This window comes from Podarcis vaucheri, assembly GCF_965113315.1.
Source record: "Podarcis vaucheri genome assembly, chromosome: 11".
NCBI classification, from domain to species: Eukaryota; Metazoa; Chordata; class Lepidosauria; order Squamata; family Lacertidae; genus Podarcis; species Podarcis vaucheri.
This window is the reverse complement of record NC_138749.1, coordinates 16684161-16711869: the sequence shown is the minus strand read 5'-3', so window position 1 is coordinate 16711869 and position 27709 is coordinate 16684161. Positions and strand designations below refer to the sequence as shown.

The window sequence follows — 27709 nt, the reverse complement described above, 5'->3', positions numbered from 1 at the left end:
GTGTAGATTCAGTGAAATAAGTAAACATGGTTAGGGTACGCCTATTAATTTCAATAGGACTATGCTGGGTAAAAATTGGAAAAATTGTATGCTGCCTTTTTTATATTTCAGAAGAAGCACTTAAGGTGCCTTACAGCATGGTTTCACAGAATCTTACTAGTAAACAATCAGTCAATGGAGAATCAATTAAAATATATTAGCGATATTACATTATTATCATGTAGAGCTGCAGCGATGATTTATCTGTTACCGCAATGCATAGTGCAGTTCTATGCACATTGCTCAACAGCAAACTCCATTGTGTTAATTGGGACTTACTCCCAGGTAAGTGGATACAGGATTGCAGCCTAAAAGACTTTTGATCAATTAAAAAAAGTGCCCCTGATGAAACTGGCACCCAATGTCTTTATGTTAATTACTTTTAACATCAGGCGACCTCATTATTTCGGTGTGCTAGTATTTATGTGAGCAGCAGAACAAAAAGATCTCTGTATCCATTTACTTTCTCGTTCGATCCCAGATATGCCAACCGTTGCTAATTGTTAAAACCCCTCAAGGAGAGATCTTTATAAGAGCTCTGTTCAGCACAGCTCGGTATGGCTGAAATAATTAAATTTCTCCTTAATTCAAAAAAAATAATCAGTGTCCATCTCCTTGTGTTGATCTCACAAATAGGCGTCTGAACTTTTTTTTTTTTACTGAGTAACATGAAAGGCATGCGGTCTCTAATAACTCTCTAGGTGTTCTGGCTTATGCTAAAAGGGTCTCCTGCCGTTGCAGCATATGTAAAGTTGACAGGCGCTGTTCTTCCCCCCTGCCCAATTAAGGCAGTTAATTAAATCTTTGGGTTTTATTTATTTATTTGTTTGTTTCTAGGCTGTGTTCCTTCATGACTGAAGTTTGGCTAGCTGGCTGGCTCCCCCCCCCCCCCATCGCTTCCCAAAACCTCGTAGTAAACTTGGCATTCAAATTCTAAAATTCAAATATCTTTAATACGGTCAATGACCAACAAGGGTCATTAAATCTGTACCTCTTGTCATTAAGTCCCCTGTCTTTTCAGGAGATTCAACGATTGTGCCAGCCTTTCCCCCCATGCTGATAAAGCTTTATTTAAATTCCACTTCCCTTGGAATGATTCTCCCCTTCACCCCCATATTGAATTGCTACATATTGTGTTTCTTGCTCTGGAGATTTGTTTGCACCTGTCATTAAAATTAAAATAAAAAAACACTTCTTCATTGATGGTTCTTAAAGTCAGAGCCCAGTTCCCCTCCTGGTCAGTGCCAGATTTACGTATAAGCTAAACAAGCTTATAGCTTAGGGCCCCACTCACTTGGGGCCCTCCAAAAAAATTAAAGGAAAAAAGAACCGCACGTACATTTTCAAAATATAAGATAAAAAACAAAATAAAACCTACATACAGCAACAATGTTTTGTGTTGTGTAGGCTCCTATGATGTAAGTAATGGGCCCTGCCTGCTAGCCTGCTCCCTAAAACATCACTGGTTTGCTCATTTCCGTATCAACTACTTTGATAAAAGACGTATTTTGTTATGTACAAATGGCTTTAGATACCTTTTCGGTCCATAAATTACCATGCAGCATATATTCAACACAAAAAACAGTGACGATTTGTTGTTGACAAAGGACAGCTGGACATATAAAGGGCCCCATTACCTTCAGTAGCTGAGGGCCTCATCAAACCTAAATCTGGCCCTGCTCTTTGGGATAGTGGGGAGGGAGCTTCTCCTTTTTTATTTATTTTTATCTACTTGGAAGATCCATACACTACTTTTCAACAGTACCCAAAGCAGTTTACCTGGTAAAATAGGTCAGGGAATGAAACGTTCTAAAACAGCTCTGTTCTAAAGTTTCCTGTACAAGACTCACCTGCAATTTCTTGAAGCTTCACCAGGAAGATGGCGTCATTGGCTCTTGTGCAGAAATCTTGGTGGAAGAGACTTTTGGAAGTATTCATTGAAAAGTGAGGCAAAAAGTTGTCTTCTTTGCCTCTGCTGTATCACAAGCAGGTGGATACTTTCTTGTCTTTGCACCTACCAACACCACAACTTTCAGTATTTTCTTAACCTGTGGTGCACTCTGTTGCTTCCGCTGGCAGCCTAAGATAATGCATTGCTAACTTGTTCTATCTAGAAATTACACTCAGTTTCCTGGTTCTCACGTAATGCTAAGCCAAACCATTGTTTAGCATGAATGAGGAAATGTGCAGGATCCCAGGATGAAAATCACAGCTGCTGTACTCCTCCTACAGACATACAGTCATACCTTGGGTTGAAGTAGCTTTGGGACGAATATTTTCAGGTTGCACTCTGTGGCAACCCGGAAGTAACAGAGCACGTTACTTCCGGGTTTCGCTGCTTGTGCATGCGCAGATGCTCAAAATCATGTCATGTGCATGCGCAGAAGCGGCGAATCGCGACCCGCACATGTGCGGACGCAGGTTGCATTCGCTTCACGATGCGAATGGGGCTCCGGAACAGATCCCGTTTGCATCCAGAGGTACCACTGTACTGCTACCGAGTGCTTTTTTTCTTTTTTAAAAAAATATATTTAGGGGTACTCTCATTTTTCTACTCCTATTGAAATACTTCCCCTCAATGAAGCCAAACTTAGATTCACAAAATGTTTAGGGGTATGCGTACCTCCAGAAAAAGCACCGCTGCCACCCAGAGCTTAGTCATTGTTTGGCTTAGCATTGTATCCCAACACAGCTTTATTGTTTGCCTGGCTTCAGACAAAAGGTTTTGGGTTTGCTAGTTATGGTTTGACCGGTGTGGGGGAGGGATAAACCAAAGATCTGGGTTTAGATATAACATCAAGTCAAAATAGGGCTTAATCCTGAGTAGCACAGCAGCAGCAAGACGTGGGGAGGAGTGTAGCGGCTGTGATTTTTGCTCCCACACATTTTCTCATTTGCACTAAACCATGGTTTGGCTTAGTGTTATGTCCAAACGGGGCCATTGTGTTTAAGCCAGAAGGTTTTTGCAGTTTCTGGAAGCAGTATCTTCCCCTAACTCTGGGAGTAGGTTCTCTTTACGTGTAGCCACAAGGATAGACAATGTGGTAAGTGCATGAATTCAAGAACTCCTAGTGATCTCTCCCTAGGGAAACTCTAGGGGGAGCAGGGGCTAGTGATGTTAATTCTAGTATCTAGGCTTTCTTAACAGCGGTTAGACAAATAATAAATAATAATAAATTTTTATTTATACCCCGCCCTTCCCGGTTCAAGAAACCGGGCTCAGGGCGGCTAACAACAAGTTTAAAACACTTAATTGACGCTACAAAAAACAGCATAAAATACGGTATAAAGAGTATATAACAATAAAATCAAAAATCAAAAATCAGTTTAGGGGAAAAATCCATCCAATAAACATTAGATGTTTATCTGGCTAAATTAGTCCCACTTGGGCCAACGAGGAGACCAGGGGAGAACCAACTGTGGGATCCCAGAGTGGGCAATCTTCACAAAAAGGGGAGGGGGAGGGAATGAAGGGGAACGAAAGATCAGGCCAGGTTCAAATTGAAAGCCATTCAGAATAGTTCTGTCTTACAGGCCCTGCGGAAGGAAGTTAAATCCTGCAGGGCCCTGGTCTCATTCCACCAGGACGGAGCCATCACTGAGAAGGCCCTGACCCTGGTGGAGGTGGCCTAATGACACCATAGAATCAGTAAAAGAGCCTCTACCTTGCACTCAGAAGGACCCAAGTTCATTCTTTGACCATCTCCGAGTAGTGCAGGGAGAGGCTCTTACAAGAAATTCTGGGGAGCTGCTGCCAGTCAGTGTAGACGGCATTAGGCCAGATGGACCAGCACCCTAACTCCATAAGCCACCTTCCTGCGTTCCTAAAACAGTATGCGATTTGTAAAACCTAACATTTCAGGGCTCTGCCTTCTGCACAAGATGTCCTGACTCAACCCATGCCCAGCCTGCAGAGGAGAGCCCCGGTGTGACACTGCTGCACTTTTCATGCTAGAATTCAGCTCCAAATCGCGCTTGTTTCAGCAGTTCCTTGTTGTTTGGCAAAGAGGCCTATTTTGTTCCCGAGGTCACTACCAGTTCAGCAGGCTCACATGCTGGTTGGGACGGACGGAAATCACACGCAGCTCATTGTTAGAGAAGGTTGTGGGAAATGAAGCTCAACAAGACAACAAGGTCCCCGTGCAGCTGTCAAAACCGGCCGATATTTGAGAGCTATAGCAGCCTGAGAAATCTGTAGGTAAAGGAGGGAGAGCGAGCCTATAGGTAAAACTCACTGAACCACAAAAGTGCTATATATAATGAACGTTAGTTCATTATTTGTTGCAAAGAATTTAGCTGCTTTTTCTGCAGATTAGAAAATGAAGATTGCTTGGGTGTCTTCAGGTATTTAGGCCAGGCGTAGAAACTGGTGGCCAGATCTGGCCCCAAGAGCAGTTTTATCTGGCTCCTGGTGGCCCTACCCAATTTTAACCAAGGTGTAGTAGTTGCTCACAGTTTTCACTCGCAAGTTTAAATTAAGGTTTTCAGGTTGTTGGAGACCATCAGTGCTTCAATGCTACAGTCTTTGGCTCAGTGAGCATAGATCAGAGGTAGTCAAGGTGGTTCCCTGCAGCTTCTATCTTCCCTGGCCATTGGCCATGCTGGCTGGGGCTGATGGGAGTTGGAGTCCAACAATACCTGGAAGTGCATTGCATTCACTACCCCCGTGCTGAATTGTATATACTCAGAAAGAACCTGACCATCCTTGGAGATACGTTTCTGATCCCTCTTGGAAGACAGCGAGCTCCCTGCCCCAAACCTCTGGGCTCTTGGTCCTTCTGATCTAGTTCATCAACCAGCCTGTATTTTGCAGGGATGTCTGGTTTTAGCTCACTGAGTAAAAAGCCACATTTACTGTCTTTATGTTTTGATTATTTATTTTGTGCTCTGATTATTTTTTATTATGTGTTTTGTGCTTTTTATACTGTAACTTTGTGTTGTAAACCACCCTGAGACCTACAGGTATAGGGCGGTATACAATTTTAATTATTATTATTTTATTTTAGGGACATATTCGTGAAAGTAGTCTATTGATTTGCACACTGAGAAATTGATTTATTCAATTCTTTGCCACAAGTTTGGGTAGATTTTACAGGTGGGGCTGGGGGAAGGATTAGGTAGATTTCTGAAGAATAAGTCTAGTTGCAATTGCTGTAATTCCATAGGTCTCACGTTAGAGGCAAATTCAGCCTCCACATTCAGGGACAATTTAGAGTTGAACTAGTCAGTGCTGCAACAAAATGTTGCATCGTGGAGTGTTCCTTGTTCAGGGTCCCAGTCACTCTATTTCAGTCTCCTCTCCTCTGCTTTTCCATCTGCCCTGCTCCAACAATCAGTCTTCATCTTGTGGCCACTGAGCATGCTTAGCCCCACCTGAGCTGCTCCCATAAATATTTTTTCTGTACTCCTGTGAACAGGGGGAATCTCCTAAGTCTACTGTGTGCATGGTTTGTGCCATTTTGCAAAATAAGCAATGGCAGTCCCAAACAGAACATCAGAAAGAGAGGGAATGAGGCCAGTGCGAGGGACAAACAGTGAGGTGGAGCATCTTTTATGCCCGACTTTGTAGCTTGGCCACAGAAACCAGATAAACCTTTGGTCTGGTGTAAGTCCAGCAAAGACTTCTCTAGGCAAGATGTGTCCTTTTTGACCTGATTGTGGTATCTTGTTTACAGACAGAACTATCTTGTTTACAGACAGAACTAGCCCGCAGTCAGGAAAGATGTTTCCCCTTACGTCGAGGCAAGGCAGATCCTAGAAAACATGGATATATTGGGAAAGAACTCATGGGGAACAGGAAAAGCGGGGTCACAAGCACAAAAACATGAGAAGCTCATGCAGCTAGTGACTGGCCAAGGAGATCAACCAAATTCTGTGACTTTGTGAACCTACAGCTCATATTGAATTTAAATAATGATACAAATTGGTAATAAACTGTCAATACATCACTTCACCCCCAAAAATTCTGTCTTCTTTCTCAATATCTGAAGAATTTATCAACTTGGCCATAGGTGTAAAATCCCACCATCTCTGTCCATCTCTTCTTTAATTTTGGGTGCTATTTATATACAGTGGTACCTCAGTTCTCGAATGCCTTAGTTGTCGAACAAATCAGCTCCCAAACACCGCAAGCCCAGAAGCAAGTGTTCTGGTTTGCAAACGTTTTTTGGAAGCTGAACGTCCGACGCAACTGCCGCCTGAGTGCAGGAAGCTCCTGCAGCCAATCGGAAGCCGCGCTTTGGTTTTTGAATTATTTTGGGAGTTGAACGGACTCCCAGAATGGACTAAGATCGAGAACCAAGCTACCACTGTATACAGTTATGGCTGCACAAAGCGTATATGAAACAAGTTCTTTATTTTCTGGCCTGGCTGATTTGCTGCAACTCATAAAAAGAATACAGTGGTACCTCGGGTTAAGTACTTAACGGTGGTCCGTTCTTAACCTGAAACTTTTCTTAACCTGAGGCACCACTTTAACTAATGGGGCCTCCCGCTGCCGCCGCACCACTGGAGCACGATTTCTGTTCTCATCCTGAAGCAAAGTTCTTAACCTGAGGTACTATTTCTGGGTTAGCGGAGTCTGTAACCTGAAGCGTATGTAACCTGAAGCATATGTAACCCGAGGTACCACTGTACTGTGTGAAATGGGGCTTCATAACCTAAAATATTTGCCACTTGATTCTGGATTACTGTTTGAAGAAGCAGACGTCACACAAACAAGTCTAACCTGCATTTCATCTTTAAAATAAAATACAAAAAAACTACACCACCAGGTATTTTCTAATTCATAACAGAGTTCAAGGCTGATGTGGAAACAAAACATGAATAAGGATGAAGGCATTTGATTTGCTTCTGTGCGCATGCGGGTGTGTGGTTGTGTGTGCTGATCGCTGCGGACAGATGTGTTCAGCTAGCTATTCATTCACGGGAGTTGCTATCTGTGCAACTTTCATTACCGGAACAAGTCAACCCTCTTAGTTTACAGAAGGTTCGTGTGAGTGAATGGCAGATGCAAAGAAGGCAGAAGCTTCACTAATTTGATTAGAAGGTTTGCAAGGATAGCATGAAAAATATTTCCTGTTTACATACAATCGTGCAAGTTGATGCAGGTGGAGGTTTTCAGCTGCAAAAATATTCGCTTAATCAAGAGCCTTCTAGCGAGTGATGAATGTAGATTTAATGTTTTACTGGTATCGGCTCAGTGCTTTTCCAGTGCTCGGTATCTGTCTGGAATTTTTTGCTGCTGCTTTTGAGTCGTACTACGTTGTGAAAAAGAGATAAAAGCTGCTCCTCTTCAGCTGGTTGACTTCTAACTTACCACGTAGCCAGTGGCAGCTGATTTGAAATTCACAGCTGGAAGATCTAGTAGTAACTTGATGTTATTTCCCTTGGGAAACTTGAAAAGGACTGTTGAGATCAAGGGGTCAACCCCAGCACATTCCTGGACCCAGGATTAACTTGAACATGGTCCCCACTCAAAGTGTTGGTGCCAAAGTTGCAGGGGCCAGAGTAACTCTTTCCTACTAAGCCATCATGGCCAATTTTCATGCCAGGAGTGGATGGACCCAAGTGCTGTTGCCCCTTGTGGTGAACCACTGAGCTGCAGGTGGCAGCTTCTCAGGGAAGTACCTTCAGGTCTTGGACTGATCCAGGCTCAGCTGTTGATCCTTCTGGATATGAAGAAGTATCAGGGACTTCCTGTTCCAGCCAAGCCTTGCTCAAGCAACACCATCTTCCTGAGATTTGCTGTGTTTCTATCAGTGCTTGGAACAAACTACATGAGTTTAACTAAGTCTGCTGAATGAGTTGACACATCTCTGAGCTACACGTGAAAGTATTTCCCATAATTGCTGGGGACACTAAATGTGAATTGAGTTCATTTTGGGATAGATTTTTCTAGTTCATATTCAAGTTCGTTCTGTTAGATGTGTTTCTTACTTTTTAGACTCTTTGGGCTTAAAGATAATGATTGTTGGGAGAAATGGATTCTGATGTGTTCTTAGTTTTCTTAAGTACCGTATTTTTTGCTCTATAAGACTCACTTTTTCCCTCCTAAAAAGTAAGGGGAAATGTGTGTGCGTCTTATGGAGCGAATGCAGGCTGCGCAGCTATCCCAGAAGCCAGAACACCAAGAGGGATTGCTGCTTTCACTGCGCAGCGATCCCTCTTGCTGTTCTGGCTTCTGAGATTCAGAATATTTTTTTTTCTTGTTTTCCTCCTTCAAAAACTAGGTGCATCTTGAGGTCTGGTGCGTCTTATAGAGCGAAAAATACGGTATTTTTTAATACTTCAGCACAGCAGCTTGTAACATTCTGAATACTGGGGGGGCAGGGGGGGAATGGCCAAGGATCATTGGGATGAATTTGGATTGAACTGTGAACTGAAGGTTCACCAAACTAGTTAATTGTGTTAAGAAATGGATGTGAACTGGTATTACCGTATTTTTCGCTCTATAAGACGCACCAGACCACAAGACGCACCTAGTTTTTGGAGGAGGAAAACAAGAAAAAAATCATTCTGAATCCCAGAAGCCAGAACAGCAAGAGGGATCGATGTGCAGTGAAAGCAGCAATCCTTCTTGCTGTTCTGGCTTCTGGGATAGCTGCGCAGCCTGCATTCGCTCCATAAGACACACACATTTCCTTTACTTTTTAGGAGGGAAAAAGTGAGTCTTATAGAGCAAAAAATACGGTAGTTCCTTTTTGGACCTGTCGAGCTTGAACTACTTCCTTTTCAAAATGAACTTTCCATGTTTTCCTTCTCTAACTTTAGTTATTGTTTGCTGCTGACATCTTGCTTGCACGTCACTCATTCTAACATAGAAGTGCAAGCTTCTGGTCTCTGCTTGGAGCTGAGTTGAAGGAGCAGACGGAGAGTGTCTAAGCCCTAAACACATTGAGGTTCATTCTCATAATGCTTAACCTAGGAGAGCATGTGGTATGGGGAAGCACCTTTTGCATCAGCTGTGACATGAAACACTGTGGAAGGAATAGCTTTTGATGCTCAAAAAGAGGGGCAAAGGAAGAAGAAGAGAGGACATAGATTATTTTTTTACAGAGCTTAAAAGGAGGCTGCAGGTATTAGGACATTAAGGTAAAGGTAAAGGGACCCCTGACCATTAGGTTCAGTCGTGGCCAACTCTGGGGTTGCGGCACTCATCTTGCTTTATTGGCCAAGGGAGCCGGCGTACAGCTTCCAGGTCATGTGGCCAGCATGACTAAGCCGCTTCTGGAGAACAGGAGCAGCACACGGAAACGCTGTTTACCTTCCCGCCGGAGCAGTACCAATTTATCTACTTGCACTTTGACATGCTTTCGAACTCCTAGGTTGGCAGGAGCTGGGACCGAACAATGGGAGCTCACCCCATTGTGGGGATTCGAACCGCCGACCTTCTGATCGGCAAGTCCTAGGCTCTGTGGTTTAACCCACAGCGCTACCCACATCCCTTAAGACATTACTGTATTGTAAATTCTAGTTATTTTAAGGCTTGTCACTGAGGAGGTAAACTTGTGTCTGGCCTGTACTGTTGCAGATTGCTGGTGAAGATAGCATGATTACATACTCTTTCATTTTTTAAAAAAGTAAAAACTACCTGCACATAGAAAACCAGCATATCATGGAGGACACTAGGCTAGAACTCTTCTGTCTGACATTTTGATTACAATACAGACAGAGTCCACTTTCCTGTGACTAAGCCCAGCTGAACAAACTGGGACTTAATTTTCCGTAAATGTACACAGAACTGAGCTGCTAGCTTTCTACGTGAAGGGCCATTTTGCGTTGGTATGTGACATCCCACCAGCAAAACTGAAGCGGGGGGAGTGACATCAACTAACGTCTACATCTGGTGGTCTTATACAGGTGTTTGTTTTATCTCCCTTTCCCAATACTTCTCGACAACGTTTGCATTTCCTTCCCTTTATTTGACATCTGCTGCGCTCGTGCCAAAAATTAGTTGGAAACAAATGCCTCATCTTGCAGCCCAGCCAAAGCAATAGATAACTCTCTTACGAGCGCCATTTAGCTGGAAGCATTCTTAAATGAGAAATGCTCAGCGTGGATTGGGCGGGGCAAGCTGGTGCCAAAGGAGGTGGAGGAGGAGGCCAGGGTGGAGGACGAAGAGGCGAAATCAGATGTGGGGCGCACTTGGAGCATGGAGCATCAACAGGAAGTCTGGGGCAGGACCCTGGCGTGCTTCACATTCCTCCTCGCAGCAAGTAAACTTGTAAAATGGCAGGTGGAATAATGAGGATAAATGAAGACGGGCTCTTTCCTCTCTAAGGCAGCTGGATTTCAGGCCGTGCTGGTTGACAGAGCAGGATTTTCCAGCAGGTAAGGAGAAGTCAGGATATGCGAACCTTGCTGAGTTTCAGATTTGTTGCAACTTGTAAATAGTTCCTGTAAACTTCCCAGGCTAGGAGAATCTCCCTGTTTCTTTCCTTTTCCCTGCTAGCTTCATTTACCAAAAGTTTGGCATTGTATTCTATGCATTAAGAAGACATTGATTCCTCTGTTAGCAAAGTCTGCAACATGGTTGACTTGTTACCCACTAAACTTTGTGTGTGTGTGTGTGTGTGTGTGAGAGAGAGAGAGAGAGAGAGTTGCTTCTTCTGTTCTTATCCTTTATTTATATTTGAAAATACCATTTTTCATCTCTTCATTTCTCATCGTTGCATTTTTCTGGGTGGCTACAGCTGAAATCTGGAAGCATAGTTACGCAACTACAATATGTAACAGCATTAATCTGTCTTTTAAATGCGGTGGACAAACTGGCAACCATCCCATGCTTTAAGCATCAGCCCAGCACAGGGATAGTTGGGGGGGGTTTTTATACTGGAAATCAGTTGATTTCACTGACTATGACAAGAACTTACTGTTGAGTGTTGAAGCAGTGGAAGATGGAAGTAATGAAATAAATATCTTAAGGGAAGTATTCTGCAATTGAACAAAGCTGTGCTCAACGCCCAGGAGTATCCTTGGTTGTGAAAAAAAGGTCTGGGAGTGAATTGTTTGGTTCCTTACTGGTGTTCGCGATTGCATATATCTCTGTTTGCTAAAACAGTGTTGGACTATAACTCCCATCATCCCCGACCACTGAGTACGTTGCTTAGCCCCACAACATCTGGGCACGCAGCATTGAAAAGTACCATGTTGTGCTTCTGAACAACAGTGTATTCATCTATCACTGCAACTGAAGTAGAATAGGTTTTACTAAACTTGGTCTCTTCCTTGCAAAGCTGCACTTAGAATAAATATATTCCAGAACTGCACTTCTTCTTTTTTTAAAAAAAGTCTTAATAATTAGGCATCGTGGTCCAGACATAATAAATCTACTGGCATATGTGGCAGACTGAGCATGCAACCCCAAGTCTACTACGCTGTAGTGCAAACAGTGGTGCAGTCCAGAAGAGGTGGACAAGGACTGCAGGCTTGTTTCTGTACCTTGCCTCGTACGCTTGGCGTATAACCTAAAAATATCCAAAATTTCATAGGCTCCTGAGCTTCCTCCTTTTTTGCGCAGATAATACAGTCTTAGATGCATTGGCAATAGTCTCCAGGAAATAAATAAGATTCTCTTTTTGAAGGCTGCAGTATTAGGTCCACGTGTTAGGGTGCAAGTCCCACTGAGGTCGATGGGGTTTAGTTGTCAGTAAACCAGGCTGCGTATCTCTTCTTCAGACATAATGAACGAGGCTGACTTCAAAACAATGCAAGCCCTGCCAAGGAACAATTTTGGGAAGAGGGGAAAAAATGCGGCAAACAGCTGTTCTTGCCTTTGTCTGGTTGAATTGTTAAACTTACCGCAGTGAAGTCCCAGGAACTCCTAGGTTTTAGCAACTTTTTACATACTTTCGAAGGTGGAGCAGTTTTTAAAGCAGGAAGGGAGTTCAATTTTGAGCTTTAAAACCCAAAACCTAACCTCCAACATCCTCAAGTGCATGGGCTGCTCTTCAGATCTTATTGGGATTCCCAGTCCTGCCAGGATCTTATCAGGATTCCGGATTACAGGGAGGGTTTCCTAATACATTCAATCAAGCACGCTTAAAGAACTTTTCAGACCTATTCAGTAATCCCAGGAAGGTCTGAAAAGCAGCCCATATACCTGGAGCTGTTGTGTGCTGGTGTGTTGTGTTCCCCTCCCCAGTTTTACAGCTTACAGGTTCAGACGAATGCCAGAATGCGGCTTATGTTTCGTGTTAACCATGGTTAGCTTTAGTGCATGTGCAATGCTAAACTATGGGTAAGGCAAATGAGGGAAAGGTGTGAGAGTAGGACCAAGCTTGTGTTCCCAAGGTTGGCTACAAATTTTGCAAACTGTGGTTTGAGGGAGCCAGCAAGATATCTGCACTGGGTGACTGAGTTTTGGCTTTGATCTGGCCTAGGACTCTGGGTGGTTTTTGGCTTCCTTAAGCTATGTGTGGGAGTAGGGTTTTCGTTGCAGAACGGTGTCTCTCTCAAGTACTTCTGATCACATTGGCATCCTTTGAATATTCAGTGTTGTCGAATGCTTGAAAGGGCTGGTTAAAGGTTTGGTTATATGGTGGAGCATAAGTCTGTGGGTTATAAGAATGGGAGAATTTGTATGGAGAGTATCATCTAGTACGCTTCCTGTCCAGCTTCTGTGTCACAAGTGCTTTCATTTTATCCCTAGACTCTGTTAGGATGTCTTTCAGGGTCTCCTCTCTGAATAATTGGCTTCCAACAAAAGGCACAGTAGCTAGGTTTATATTTAACTGGGAACCCACCTCCCAATGTCTTAACCACAAGGTATGGCACGCCACCATCTGGGCAACCATTGTGCACCTCCAAAATTTGGTGGAATCTAGGGTAGCGCCTGCCACAAATACAGAAGCCCTGGAAATCTTTTTAAAGGTCTGTGTGCTTCTAGGATGATCGCCCTGTGGGTTGTTAAACGTGCCATCAGCCCAGATTATGGAAGCCCTTGCAAAAATTGTGCACACTGCTCTTAAGGAAATGGCAATGGCCTCATGTGGTCTTCTTAATGCATAATTGATAACGCCTGTCAGCTGAGTCTTTAAATTAAGAATCTGCTTTTTGAAACCAATAAGGACAGTGGTTTATCCATGGGAGGGAATTTTAAGGATGCCATGAATTCTATGTCCAGGGAATAGTATTTATGTCCTGGTATAGGACATTTTATAAAAAGGAAGTGGGTACCAGCATCTTCAGCAAGGTGGAATGGGCACCCCTTCCCTTCCCACCATATGATTCAAATGACCATCAAATGCCACTGTGATCCAGATCCCCACAGAGATTTTATGTAATCAGGCCACTGCATTCATTTATGTGCGTGGGAGCATAGCCGCATACAGGACTACATGAATGGCTCTGCTGCCTCCATTGCAATGAGTGGGACCAATCCTGGCTGGTGAAGGATGTGTAAGAAATCAGTGCCTGTATAAAGAGGCCACAGTCTTTAGCATACCTTTGAACCACATGTTCTAAATATGCAATAGGCAACACCTTGTCTGGTGCCATGGGTCTGAATCCTTAATCTCTGGGGAATCAGGCTCCCTGTTGTTTGAGGCATCCCAGCTGGGAATGGTGTTTGCTTTGGTGAAGAATCTAACGCTCACTGTACATCTCTAGATAACTTCCTGGGTTTATTTTTGAATTACGTTTCTTAGTTGCTAGTCCTCTGGGCGTGGGAAACCTTTGGCCCTCCAGATGTTGCTGAACTTCAACTCATATAAGTCCCAGCCAGCATGTCCAGTGGTTATGGATGATGGGAGTTGTAGTACAGCAACATTCAGCCTCACAAGAAAAATAGAAAGGCATGAAGGGCTACGATAATGTCAAATAATATGCGTAAACACTGTCAGAACATAGACTAAAATAGTAATCAGTAATTACCCATTAAAAATCTTTAAATATGTTAGGAGATCCAGGTGAGCAGAAACTTCTTTGGCCGGTACCAAAGATGCCACTGTGGGTACCAGGTAGGCTCTGAAGACGGCGAGTGTTCAGGGGCATCTTGTGTCAGGAAGGGCTGCTTGGCCTTCTGCCGCCGCCGCCACTGCTGCCGCCACTACTACCTACCTGCTTCTCCTGCTGCCACCTGTCACAGACAGAGAAGCAGCAGTGCCATCAGCACCAGTTTTGGGAAGATTGCACTGATTTGAGGTCAGTTCTCACCCAAAATGGACACAATGGAAAAAGGTGACTACAGTGGTACCTCGGGTTAAGTACTTGTTCTGGAGGTCCGTTCTTAACCTGAAACTGTTCTTAACCTGAAGCACCATTTTAGCTAATGGGGCCTCCCAATGCCGCCGCACTGCCGGAGCATGATTTCTGTTCTCATCCTGAAGCAAAGTTCTTAACCCGAGGTACTATTTCTGGGTTAGCGGAGTCTGTAACCTGAAGCGTATGTAACCCGAGGTACCACTATATTTGTCTGCTGAGGCTGATGAAGATTTTCATGAAAATCTCTTTCCGTCCTTCCAATCTTAGCCCTTTCCTTTACCAAACGTCTCCTTGCAGCGAAAGAAATTAAAAACAGCAACAGACATAACCACAAAATGCACTTCAGCATGCTTTAGTGCTCTCAAATCAATTCTAATGCACTTCAAACCTGAAATCACAAAATAAGGTAATTTTTACTGGTGCGTCGCGGCACAGAATAAAAGCTGTGTAGGGAAGACATTTCTTAGTTATGCCTTGCCTTGCTTAGATTTTATAATTTTTATTTTTCCTCTTTGTTTACCTCGCACCTTTAAGATCTCATTTGCACATGATGAAAGACCTATACGCAGATTCCTATTTCCGTGTAGGAATTTGCCAAAACCTCTCATCTTAAAGGAAGCATGCATCCTTGGGGATTAGCACACTATTTGCTTTGGCATGTTCTTCTGTGCAGCTCCCAGACACTCCTGCCTGAATAATTCAGCCCCTTTCCCCATCTTACCTGTGAGTCAGATCACTCCCCTGCTGCCTTGTGCTTGGGATTTGGTTGTACAGCCCTTAAGCAAGAACTGTATAATTCAAACAGACAAAAAGTGCTGTGGTTTATGAGTGGCGTGAGCTATCATGGCAAGAGCTTACTTCATGAGAGCTGAATCTGATGAAACAGGCTGAGGCCAATGTTGATCTCAAATGGCACAAAGCCCCACGAGGCCTTACTTCAAAATCACATAGGATCACTTCATCCTGATGACTGTTAGGTTCAAAATATCCTTCGTTTGCTCATGCTCATGAGGTATGGTGGTTAGAAATTCCTGCCTCATCTTCTTTAAATGCTCTATAATAATCTTCCATATACTTTGGAAAGTTGTTTGTCTCTTTGCTATGCATTTTGATACCTTTTAACCGCAACCATGACACACCCTCCCAACATTTCTCTGATGAAAACAAGGAAGTCCTGATGGTTCCTGAGATCAAGGAGCAGGTTTTCATCTATGTTTGGAGACAATGTGACTCCATCTTGAATCAAGATCGCAAATGATGGCTCTCAAAACTACATTAATTTACAGTGGTACCTCAGGTTACATACGCTTCAGGTTACATACGCTTCAGGTTACAGACTCCACTAACTCAGAAATATTGCTTCAGGTTAAGAACTTTGCTTCAGGATGAGAACAGAAATCGTGCTCCAGCAGCACAGCAGCAGCAGGAGGCCCCATTAGCTAGGGTGGTGCTTCAGGTTAAGAACAGTTTCAGGTTAAGAATGGACCTCTGGAACGAATTAAGTACTTAACCCGAGGTACCACTGTAAACCTAATTTTGCCTGCTCATTCTTGAGATAAAACGGCAGGTCTTTGTCTATGTTTGGATACAATCAGATTTCATTTTGGATCAAGTCAGTGGGCTGAACCTTTCAAAACAGCACTGATTTTCACCACTAATTTCAAAACTGTTCTGGTTATTTTGTTTCTTAGAGTGCCCTAGCAGTGCCATGTAGGCGGCTATTAATTATTATTATTTTAGTTTACTACCTGCCTTTCACCCTTACCCTCAGGTCCTGGGGCAGATTACAGTAAATTTTAACACATCATTAAAAACAGTTTAAAATGAATTACTACCATGAGAGTATGGTCTGTCCTAAAAATATGCATCTCAATTGTCAAAGGCCGGGGTTAAGAGGTACACCTTCAGCAGCTGATGGAAACTGTAAAATGAAGGTGCCTGACACATCTCTTTGTGGAAGGAGTTCCACAGTTTAGGGACTGCCAGAGAGAATGTCCTCTCCTAGGGTGCTGCCACCCTGAGCTTCTGAGGGTGGTGGAACTACCAAGATGGCCCCACTGCTGATCTTAACACCTGAGAGGGTCTGTAGGGAAGAAAGAGGTCTTTCAGATATTTGAGGCCTAAGTTCTTTATGGCCGGGGGTTTCCAAACTGTGGTCTGCAATCACAATTCCACTCCTGTATACCAAGCCAAGAATGGGGAGCCTATGAAGTTCTAGAAGTTATCAGACCACACTTCCCATCTTCCCTGACAATTGGCCATGCTGGCTGGGGATGATGGGAAATGGAGTCAGCAACATCTGAAAAGCCACAGATTTCTCATCACTTGCCCTAAGCTTTCTTCATTTCAGCAGTATACCGTATTTTTCGCCCTATAGGACGCACTTTTTTCCCTCCAAAAATGAAGGGGAAATCTGGGTGCGTCCTATGGGGCGAATGCAGGCTTTCGCTGAAGCCTGGAGAGCAAGAGGGTCTGTGCGCACTGACCCCTCTTGCTCTCCAGGCTTCAGGAAGCTATCCCAAGTCTTGCAAGCCCGGCAGGAGGTCCCGCGGGCTCGCAAGGCTTGTGGGCAGCAGCCTGCACCCAAAAGCTGGGGACAGCAGGGAGGCGCAGCGCCGCCACCCCGCTATTCCCCGACCTGATCGGGAGGCTGGCGGGGGGAGAAGCAAGGCTGCTTCTCCTCCCCGCCAGCCCCACAAGCTCGGGGGATAGGGGGATGGCGAAGCGCCGCCATCCCGCTATTCCCTGACCTGATCTGGAGGCTGGGGGTGGGAGAAGCAAGCCTGCTTCTCCCCCCCGCCAGCCCCACAATCTCGGGGGATAGGGGGATGGCGAAGCTCCATCCCGCTATTCCCCGACCTGATCTGGAGGCTGGCGGGGGGAGAAGCAAGCCTGCTTCTCCCCCCTCCAGCCCCACAAGCTCGCGGGATAGCGGGCCAAGCTGTCCCTGAAGGCAGAAGAGGGAGACGGAGCGCTCTGTCTCCCTCTTCTAGCTTGGGATGGTTGCGCAAAGCCTCTGCTGGGCAGCGCAGTGCGCTGCCCCACAGAGGCTTGGGAGGCTGTCCCTGAAGGCAGAAGAGGGAGACGAAGTGCTCCGTCTCCCTCTTCTCGTTTGGGGATGGCTGCGCAAACCTGGGGGGAAATCAATTTTTTCCCCTTGATTTCCCCCCCCCCCAAATAGGTGCGTCCTATGGGCCGGAGCGTCCTATAGGGCGAAAAATACGGTAATTTAGTGTGGGAAAGGAGTCGTTTTTGTTGAACAATTAGCCATCAGAAATCCTTGTTGATCTACTGCAAAGCACATCCAGATCTGCCTTCTAACATCCCCTGAGCAAGAGGGATCAGAGGGATCAGAACTGAAGAAGGCAGGCATTCAGATCTGATTTTTTGGGTTGATGTTTGGGCGGGGGGGGGGGAGAGAACCTGCTGGATCTGACCAGGAAACCCACCTAGTTTTGTATTCTGCTTCCATCATGGACTAAGGAAATGGCCCTAAGAATTCTGTAAACAGAACATGGAGGAAAAATTGCATACAAAAATATGTATATCAGGAGAGATGGATCTTCATGAGGACTTTAAAAAAAATGTGGAGAACTGAATTTAACATTGGAAAAAATAAAAACTGTGAGAAGCAAAATTGACAGATTCCCCCATTGTTCCTTGCAGGCCCATCTTGGCCTCGAACACATCATCTTTGGTGTAGCAGTCGTGTGATAAGATTTCTCTTCAGATGAGGCAGGAGTTGCAAGTGATGTAAAGGACTTTGAGGCTACCTCATCCCTGCCACTTTAAAAATGCAAGCTAGTTTTAATTTTTAACAATGCACAAGGGCACTTCTGTGCTGCTGTTGCCGAGACCTCGATTGTGCTGGTGTCAAGGCCTTGCAGGCTGGACTGGAGCTGTGTGTCAGCGTGTTTTGTCAAGATTATAGATGTCATAACCCAGGGCTTTTAAACTTAAGAACTCTGACTAATGGGTGACCGCTATCTGACCACTTTAGGTAGCTGATGAAACACACAGGCAGATGAAGCCCATGTTTTAGAAAAGACAGCAGTCTGAAGCAGCCGCTGCTATCTGGGAATGTGGGCTGTTGTTACTAGGACAAACATTTGATTTGAAGAGATGTGACAATCAAAGCCCAGCTCACAAAAAAATAAAAATAAAATATTGCCCGTGTATTTCAGTATGCCTGTATATTCAGTCCCTTGGATGTACTTACTGGTTATCGCAATATGGTCTTCTGAGCAGAACTGTCATTGTCACTTAGGGCAATGTAACCATATTGGAACTGTTGCGGTGCATCTGCTCAGTGAGCCAATAAAATAAGGTAAGTCACGGGTGGCCAGCCTATAGACAGGGTCCCACAAAAGTCTGTGACACACCTTGCCGGGGACAAGCAGGTTTATGCCTTGGATGGGGTGTGTGTGTCTGCACTGTTAGAATTCCTGCCCCGTGATTGCAGTCATGGGATTGTTGTCTTTCACATGACGGTGTATGCTTTGACTCCACAAAGTGGGAAGTGACGGAGACAGGATGTTTGTGTTACTGTGTGCTGTGAAGTGGGACTATTGTCCTTTGTCCATTCTCTTTGCTGTCTGATGCTAGAGAGAGAGAAGCCATGTTGCAGTGCTCCGTGTGTGTTTATATGTAAATAAAGTAGATTAGCCAAAATGCTGAGTTGCTGAGGTCTGTCACGCAAACTGCGAACACTCTGTGGATCCCTAAGTGCGCCAATATCTGTTGGCATCGGTCGCTGTGATGTTCGGGCAGAAGAAAGCTTTTGAAGCTCCTGAATGATCGACCAGGAGGGAGGGAACATGCCAGTTTGTCCCTCCCAACCGTGGCTGCTTCCTGGCTAGAGGTAAAGCCCACAAAGGTGTTTAAGGCACCATAGATATATTATGCTACACACCTGAGTGGCACTAAATGCCGTGCTTGCTGGGAAGGTTTGCTACCGGTGTGGCTAGGTGTTAAATGAAAGTATAGTGGTACCTTGGTTTTCAAACATAATCCATTCCGGAAGACCGTTTGCGTTCTTAAACATTTGAAAACCGAGGCGGAAATGGCGGCCTGCAAATTTAACTGAGAAAATTGAGAAAAATAACATATACACTCAGCGGAAGCTTTCGACTTCTGAGGTGCATTCAAAAACGGAAGCATTTACTTCCAGGTTTACGGCGTTCGAGTTCCGAAACGTTCGTCAATGGACACGTTCGAAAACCGAGGTACCACTGTAGCATAGAAAGGCCCCAATAGTCTACTGTAACTTAGGCATGTGTACTCTCCAGCACATTGAGGTGTTAACCTACTGGATTACTCTGTTTGGAGCTTTGTTCCAGCCCATATCAAGGCATGGTTGGCTCAGCAAGTCAGAAATGAAGGTTGTTCATTCACTGGCTTTTGTCTTCTTCTGTGAAGCTTCGTTGATGCCAGCATGTTATTAAAGTAGCCAACAACTGATTCATTCTCAATTCATATGAATGCAACAGCTTTGGGAGTTTTTTTTTTAAAAATCCAACAGCTTCCATCCCACAGAAACATTGTTTACAAAACTAGTGAAGAGGAAATGGAAGAAAACCCGGGCTTGAATTGCTCTGTGAGACTAGTGATGGGATAAGGAGCCTGATCAAATCCAAACATAAATTAAAGGGACAGAAAGTGTTTCAGTGGGTTGTTTGATGTTGCCATAGTGGAAATAAGATGATGGTTTGTTCTTAAGAGCAAATGCCCATTCCATAAAAGCCGCTCTCACTTTGGTCTGGCAGACTTAATTAAGAAAACCCTCGATTGATAAGGGCCATGATATCCAAAGCCCAGGGTATGTAAATATTTGCACAAGGAGAAATTACCATAGAAATCAGAAAATCATGCCTGCAATGAAACACAATCCACTTAATACTTGGTGGAACGATTAGTATTCTTCCACTGTTGCAAAATGAGTAGATTTGCACGTGTAATAAGGGAGAAGAATAAAAATTTTGGGAGGAAAGTATACTTCACCGACAGAAGGCATTGCTATTAGGAGCACCTGTAAATCTACCCTAATATTTGTAGGTGCAAAAAATATATATATAGAGAGAGAAAATAATTCCCTAGATGCCAAAATCCTGGTTTGGGGCAATCACTCTTTGGTGAGAGAAGCCCAGCAGAGACTTAAAACCACAAAATATGCAGTAAAATAAAGGGTGGAAATACAGGCTCTTACACACTTTCAAAATATGCCTCCCCCCAAAGTGAGTTCCAAAATGACCCCTTAAAAAGTTTCCCTCTTCGCCAAGCATAGGAAAAGGACCACAGTTTTGGTAAGTTAAAAAGTGATTTACTTACAAACTCTCCAAAGGTCAGATTCATGTGCTTTAGAAAGTTGCACAGGTAGTAAAACGTAGCTTAGTGGTGACAGTTCTTAAATTATTTGTATAGCAACTCAAGAATGGCTTGTGAGAGCCATGTGGCTGGAAGGAGCAGCTCAGAGCTGCTCACACACACCAAAGCTCACATATAAACTAGAGAAGAATAAAGTCTTGATTACCTAGTTTCTCCCAAGGTGAAGAGAACTGGACATAGCTAAGCCTGGCAGGACAGCTTACTCTATGGTATTAACCCCTGCATGCATAATCTAAACTTCAGCATGTTGCTTATATGAGGCTGGTTAGCCCACAATATCCTTGATTTTTCAAACTGCTGATTACCCACTTCTTTGCAGTATGGTGTTGCTGCAAAACCCTATAGCTGTGTATTATCATAGAGTTTCTAGTTGCCTCTAGAAAGTTTATGATGTTATCAAGACCCTCCCCTATCGTCTGTCTCCAGCATCTAGTATCCAGTGATATCTTCCTTTTGGACATGAGATTCTATTTAGTTTTTGTAGCTAAAGACCACTGATACACTATGAAACTGTCCACCCCAAGGTTGTAGCAAGGCTATCTTCTTCATCTGTTACATGTGAACTGGATCAAAGTAGCTGTTTTACTACAAAGGAATTTCAGAAATAGACTGGAAAGAGAAGCTGCTGAATTGCAACTCATTACCAAACTAAAAACCATGGAGAGACCTGGTCTGAACAGAGACATTGGATTCTTATCTCATTATACATGACTAAGCCATTTCTCACCTTCTCACCCCTTGCCTTTTCCTGTAAGACCTATTACAGTCGTTAAGAGTCGTCAACAGGCTCATCTCAGCTATCTGCCTATCTCCCATTCCCACCACCCTTCTGAGTAATACCCCTCCCCACCTTCTCACTATATAGAAGGATCTGGCAACTTCTGTTTCAGTGTATCTGAAGAAGTGTGCATGCATACGAAAGCTCATACCAAGAACTAACTTAGTTGGTCTTTAAGGTGCTACTGGAAGGAATTTTTTTATTTTGACTATGGCAGACCAACACGGCTACCTATCTGTAATGTGAACTGGATTATTATCCTTGAATTGGGACTTCCAGGACTATCCTGCAAGGGCAGCGAGTGGCAGCAGCATGCTTTGAGCTGATTGTATGGTTATGATCTTGGGAGTGATTTGCGAGACACCCAGCTTTCCTTAACAAAGGCTGATTAGGGTTTCTGTTTTGGAAACGCAACATTAACGTCCTCCTTTGTAGATGTTGGAAGGCACCTAGCCTGCATGGCTAAGCAGGATCAGTGTTTGTCTCCTGCTCTGTACTATGACTCATTCATTAAAAGTAATTATTGCAGAGGCTAAAGTATTAGCTGCTGATTTGTCTTTTGGAGCGTGCCTGTATTATCTGTGGAAACAGGTGTTGCCTGCTTTGCCGAGTCCTTGCAAACCCTATGAAACAGAAATTGACAGATTGAATTAATTGCCGAAATGTCGTTATAAGTAAACATCCTTCGGCTCCAATTTGGAAATCCAAAAGGGGTTCCAGCGAAGCAGGCATGTTGATTTACAGCCAGCGACAAGCATCAATTAGCACTCAGCCTGTGTGGCAGAAACAAGATAGCGTGATCCTTAACAGAGGATGCTTCTCTGTTTGTTGGTTGTTTTTCCCTTCCATTGCTTTTGTCCTTTGGCAACAGTTAGAAGCAATAAGAAGGGCACCTTCTCTATGTCTCCTTTGCACCCCAATGCAAATTTAAACCTGTGCAAACAATTGCAGGGGTGGGGTGGGGAGTAGCTATTTTTAGTTATTGGTCTGGCACTTTTCAGTCTACAGCATTTTTTATCTTGGGGGCTTTTCAGGGCAGAATTAGATGTTTGGGGATTTATGCAGAATGCTGCCAACTGTGTTGTAACCAGGATGATCAAAGCACACATTTCAGCTTGCCCACTTAACAATGACCCCAATGCTTGAGGTAACCTCACAACCTGTGGCGGGCATTTTGTGTGTGTCATCCTGTGGTGACCTTGACCGCTGCTTGCATGTTCTGCGGCCGCTGACCAACCGGCACTGCAATCCATATTTGCTGTATGTCACTGACAACCCTGGTTGCCAAAAGGGGTTGTGGGACTGGGCCCTGGGCAGGTACATAAAAGGCTTGAGGCACAGACCCAGATTTTGCATTTGATTTGCATATGTGAACACATGCATATCTAATGCAAATTTAGGTCAACTTGCAGAGAAGAAAGCAAAACAAAACAAAATTTCTGGCTTGTGCGCTCAGGTTATGGGGTGCTAAGAGGATTTAGTGGGGCTGGAACATTAACTTTTCTTCTAGCCAAATTAGGTTGGTGGGTGCCTTAGCTCTGTGGGGTCATGGCAATATTTTTTTTTTTTTTGAGGCCAATTCCAGACAATCTAATCAGCCAGTCACATGTCGCTGGGGAATCAAACAGCCTCTGCCTGCAGAACATCCAACAAGGGAGGCCTGGGCAAGGGGGCGGCGCCGGAAAGGGAGCCAGCGATGGACCACACATTCGCTCCATAAGACGCACAGACATTTCCCCTTACTTTTTAGGAGGAAAAAAGTGTGTCTTATGGAGCAACAAATATGGCACTTCACTTTGCCCAGCTGCCCTGTAAGCAAAGTCTTTTTTAATAGTGTTAAATACGTCTGTAGAAGGGGCAGGAGATCTAGGGATCAGGGCTTCTACTTTCCCCAGAACAGCAAAGCACCTGATCCTAGAAGCAGCTTGACTCATCACCTGAAAACATAAGGAGATAAGAACATCAGAAGAGACTTGTTGGATCAACCCTGATTCCTATCTAGTCTAGCATCCTCTTCTCACAGTGGTCAACCAGTTGAACATGGCAAGCCCACAAACAGGGCCTGAACACAACAGCCCTCTCTCCTTCTGTGGTCTCCAGAAACTGGCATACCGCCTCCGAGAGTGGCTACTAGCCAAAATGCCTCTAGAGTTTTAAGCTTGGAGGAGTCGCTTGCGAAAGATCAGGTTGTGTCTTCATTGCGGTCAATATAACATGATGGAACAAGCCGGTGTCTTTTGTTCTCCACTACTCTTCTCTAAATGCGAAAAGAAATTGGATGTTGAGAGTAAAAACACAGTGGGTAATGGGAACTTACTTCACAGCCACAGGCAGGTTCCAGAGGAGCAGCTGTTTTAGCCTATTGTGGCAAGAACAACAAGGAGTTCTGTAGCACCTTTGAGGCTTAACAGCTTTATTGTAGCCGAAGCTTTCACGGATTAGAACCCACTTCCTTGTGTACCTGATGAAATGTACTCTGACTATTTAATGAAAGCTCATGGTGCAATACGGTTACTAGTCTTGGAGGTGCCATGAAACCCTTTAAGCTATTGGACTGTTGCAGATTTCAGGGATGTGGTGTAACCTCTTTGCCGTGAGAAATTGGAAGAAACAATGGGAAGGAGAAATGTTAGCAGATTTGTCGCCCACAAGACAGTTTTTGGAGACAGACATGGGTTTCTCCTTCTCTCACCCAGCTGCCAGGAAAGATGCTTGCTGTAGTTATGTTCTGCCACATAACACCAAAACCCAGCCTTGCAGAACACTGTACTGTTTTCCCGTGTCCCTATTGCTGCATACTCTCTAACAAGGATGGGAAACCTGGGACACCCCCCCATATGTTGCTGGACTACAGCTCCCATCATCTCTGATCATGGGTTGTGCTGGTTGGAGCTGATGGGAGTTGTAGCCCAGAAATATCTAAAGAGCCAAATTCTCAGTGCTGTGAGGCTATGCAAAGTAATCCGCTTACAGTGGTTCTTTTTAAAAAGTGAAAGGATGTACGGCTTTGGCATGCCTACTTTGTACACAGCTCCATTCAGTTGGTTCACAGTTACAGTTATTTGGTGGTGTATGATAAATCAAATCTGGGCCTGCCCAATTCATTTTGCTACCTGAGGCAGAGGTCATCCCCTCTCATTCATGTCCTGAAGCTAACCTAACTGGCAGTTGACTCTTACTTTGACCCAGTCCTTCACTTAAGGACTGGGGGCTAGTTTAGAGGGGGGGGCACAGAACAGCTCACGTCACTCACATGGTTCTATCCTCCCAGCATTTTACGACCACTTTAGGCAGCCGCCTCACTCTGCCTAATGCTTGGGCCGGCCCTGCATCCTGAAAGGCATGCAGAAATGTGATTGAAAGAGGGCAAGAAAGAGGGAAGAAAAATACTGTATGCTCCTGTGCCTTCTCTAAATTGCAGACTGGATGAGATCCTCAATTGAAAGCACTGTGGAAGAAGGCACACATCTTCCCCCTCCTTTTCTTTTATAAGCGAGTTGGGGGTCACTTAGACTGGGGAGAGGGCAAGGGAAGAAAGGGGTTGATCGTCCTTGCCCAAAGTGCCACTTCCCTGATCTTTCTGACAGCTGCACAAGGCTGCTAATTATTACATTTTAATTAGTCTCCCAGGCCCCATCTAGTTGGCCCTTTACTACAGCTAACTTTCAGCAGCTTTTACAATTTCTCTCTCTGAGAAGATGTACAGACATGGGAATTGGAATTACCTGAGGGGCTAGGATTCTTCAATTCTCGGTGAAGTCTCGGAACCGCCTTTCCCATAGCTTGATGCGGGTGGGGGCGTTTCAAATCAAAAACTGATTTGGGGTTTGCAGAGGAGATCAGTGTCTGTTGTGGAGATGCGGTTGTTTTAATTGAAGGGGTGTGGAGTGCAGGTTACAGGTTTGTGATACCTTTTTCTAGTTTCCAGCCTTATGGCAACTGAAAGAGGAGGCAAGAATTTATTACATTAAATGACTAATTAAACCACTTAGCTGCCTGACAACTAAAATTACTATTTGAAGCCACCCTGAAAGCCTTCAATTAAATGAGTACAGCTGAGAGATGTGCGACAGTGGCAGTCTGGACTGTGCAGTGATTTTTTTTAGGAAACGGGGAGGGTTGGCTGAGTCGAACTGATTGATGTTCGCTTTGTGGCACAATGCCCCCAAACGGGAGCTTAATATAACTTTTTTGCCTTCTGAATATGTCCCAGTTTGTCTGATGAGATCTTCCTTTCAGGGCTTGATCTTCAGAGGCCTTATGTTAACTGTAGTGCCATGGGTGGGAGACAGATGTCCTCATTAATAAACCAAACTGTGCACTACCATCACAATGGACGCCTTAGCTAAGAGCTGAGTTGAAGATGCCAAGGAGTGTGACTGATCAAGGAGATGAGGATCTTCCTTACGAAGGCTGACTCTCTCTGCTGAAAAATAACTCTTGATAGGGCGGGCCTGTGTCTGATTTTATGGAGGGGAGTCCTCTGTTTGAAGGAGTCCATTGAATGACTCTCTGTTCTGAATTCAGGTTAAAGTTACAGAATCATAAGTAGGGAGAGGTGAGTTATATTGTATTTCTATTTAAATTATAGCAATTATTTGTTAGTTTCTACGTATGCATATAAATTTTATGCACATCTGTTCCCTCTTTTGATGATGCAAGAGGAATTTATCAGCATTCTGTCTTTTTCGTGCTGATTTGGGGAGTTCCCAAAATGTTTTATTTTCTTTACTTCTGCAAACTGGGGGATTCTGCTGAGCCTGCTGATTCCTCCATCTTGTGCACAGGTAGTGCCGTTCTGGCTGCATAACCAACAACATTCATAGCAGAAGCATCATTAATAAAGGGAATGGTACAAATAGCCTGATGTACCATAACAGAAGCCTCCCTTTCTGATTGCGCATGTCAGTGCATTTATTTCAATCCTCCATAGCCTATAAAATTTCACTAAGGCAGAGGCGCCATTTTCTCAAAAGGATTGAGGGGGCCTGTGTTGATGCTGTGTGATCTCATACGATGCCCTGACATCACGCATATGATGCCATATGACACTCTGAAATTGTGCGATGCCGCAAGGAGCCGGGGTGGAGCCGAATGCCCCCTGAATATTGAGGGGGATTAGCTGCCTGATATACTAAGGGATCCAGGGGTGGAGTGTAGGAGAGGCAGCGATAGCCTTGCGTTGTACTGTACAATAATTGCTTTGTGAAGCACATTCTAGCCCAGTGTGTCACTGAAGTTTTGATGGGACCTGGTGCATGGGATTGAAACACAAGCCCTATGACACAAGTGGTGTGAAGGGACACCGGAGAATTAATTACATGCCTGCCATCTTATTTTTACAGTTCTTTGGGGCGAAATTACTTGGGTCTGCCTTTATGTCCCTCCCTCCACCCTTTGCAAAACACCCACAGGGGAAGGATGGGTGTCATTGAACACCCAGTAATTTTTTTCTTGTTTGACCACCCTACTTTCGACGAAAGTGCGTGTAGATTGTATCAGCCAAGGGATGGTTTTGGATGCATATAAGGACAGCTTCCAAGGGGGTGGGCAGTGCTGTTTTTGGAACTGAGCTCAGGGCCCCGCTCTCCCTCCCTGCAGGATACTTCAGTAAATGCAGAGTTTGAATATCATGTTTGATCTGTGTTTCCAGTCAGCGCCATACATGGCTGTCAAAGACTCCATGCTATTCCGAGCCAGTTGCTTCATGTTGCACCATGAATTAGATGGCTTGCATAGCTCTCCTAGGATACCACAATACAGAAACGCTCTGGGTAGCAGAGCCTCAAATATGGTCATGTTGCCTCCCTAAAGCCCAGCCAGAGGGTGCTGGATGTGAACTCTGCATTTGCTGCATCTGATGTGGTTTGGAGCTGTGGGTGGGTGGAAGGAGCAGAAGAAGCAGCAGAATACCACTCAGGCCGATTATCCTGCCTTACCTGAAATATGACAGAGCTAATGTGCTTACTAATAGTGGGATGAAGGATGAGCTCAGAGTATGACTCTCCTTGCAGTCACAGGGCACCATCTGAATGCTTTGTTCAAGCTCAAGGGCCATTACTGATGATGTCATGGTGAGGAGGTGATCTGGACTGTCCACAGCTCCCTTAAGGGAGAGGTAGGTGAAAGGTAGACCAGTTGAACTCTGGGTGATCACAGTAGATCACCAAGGTCCCAGTTGTTTGACAAGACCAATGAGTCTCCCCCGCAAATTAAACTGAAGAAAAATGGGGGTGAGGAGAACAGAAACCAGAAATGGATTTTTGTGTGAAAGGTCTAGCAGACACAAGTGCATTAGGGCAA

At 44.5% G+C, this 27709-nt stretch overlaps 1 protein-coding gene across 5 annotated transcripts in view; it reads left to right on the top strand.

Moving 5' to 3' along the window:
- The window catches only part of PDZD2 (PDZ domain containing 2), a 254232-nt gene that overhangs the window by 136428 nt on the left and 90095 nt on the right, over positions 1-27709 (top strand). Inside the window, exon 1 of one of the 5 annotated variants that reach the window (XM_082241729.1) lies at positions 10150-10371. The exons of the other annotated variants lie outside the window; for them this stretch is intronic. Within the exon in view, the coding sequence (XP_082097855.1) occupies positions 10295-10371 (77 nt within the window). The 5' untranslated portion in view covers positions 10150-10294. Of the gene's footprint in view, positions 1-10149; positions 10372-27709 lie in introns of those variants that run through there. 5 annotated transcript variants of the gene reach the window in all.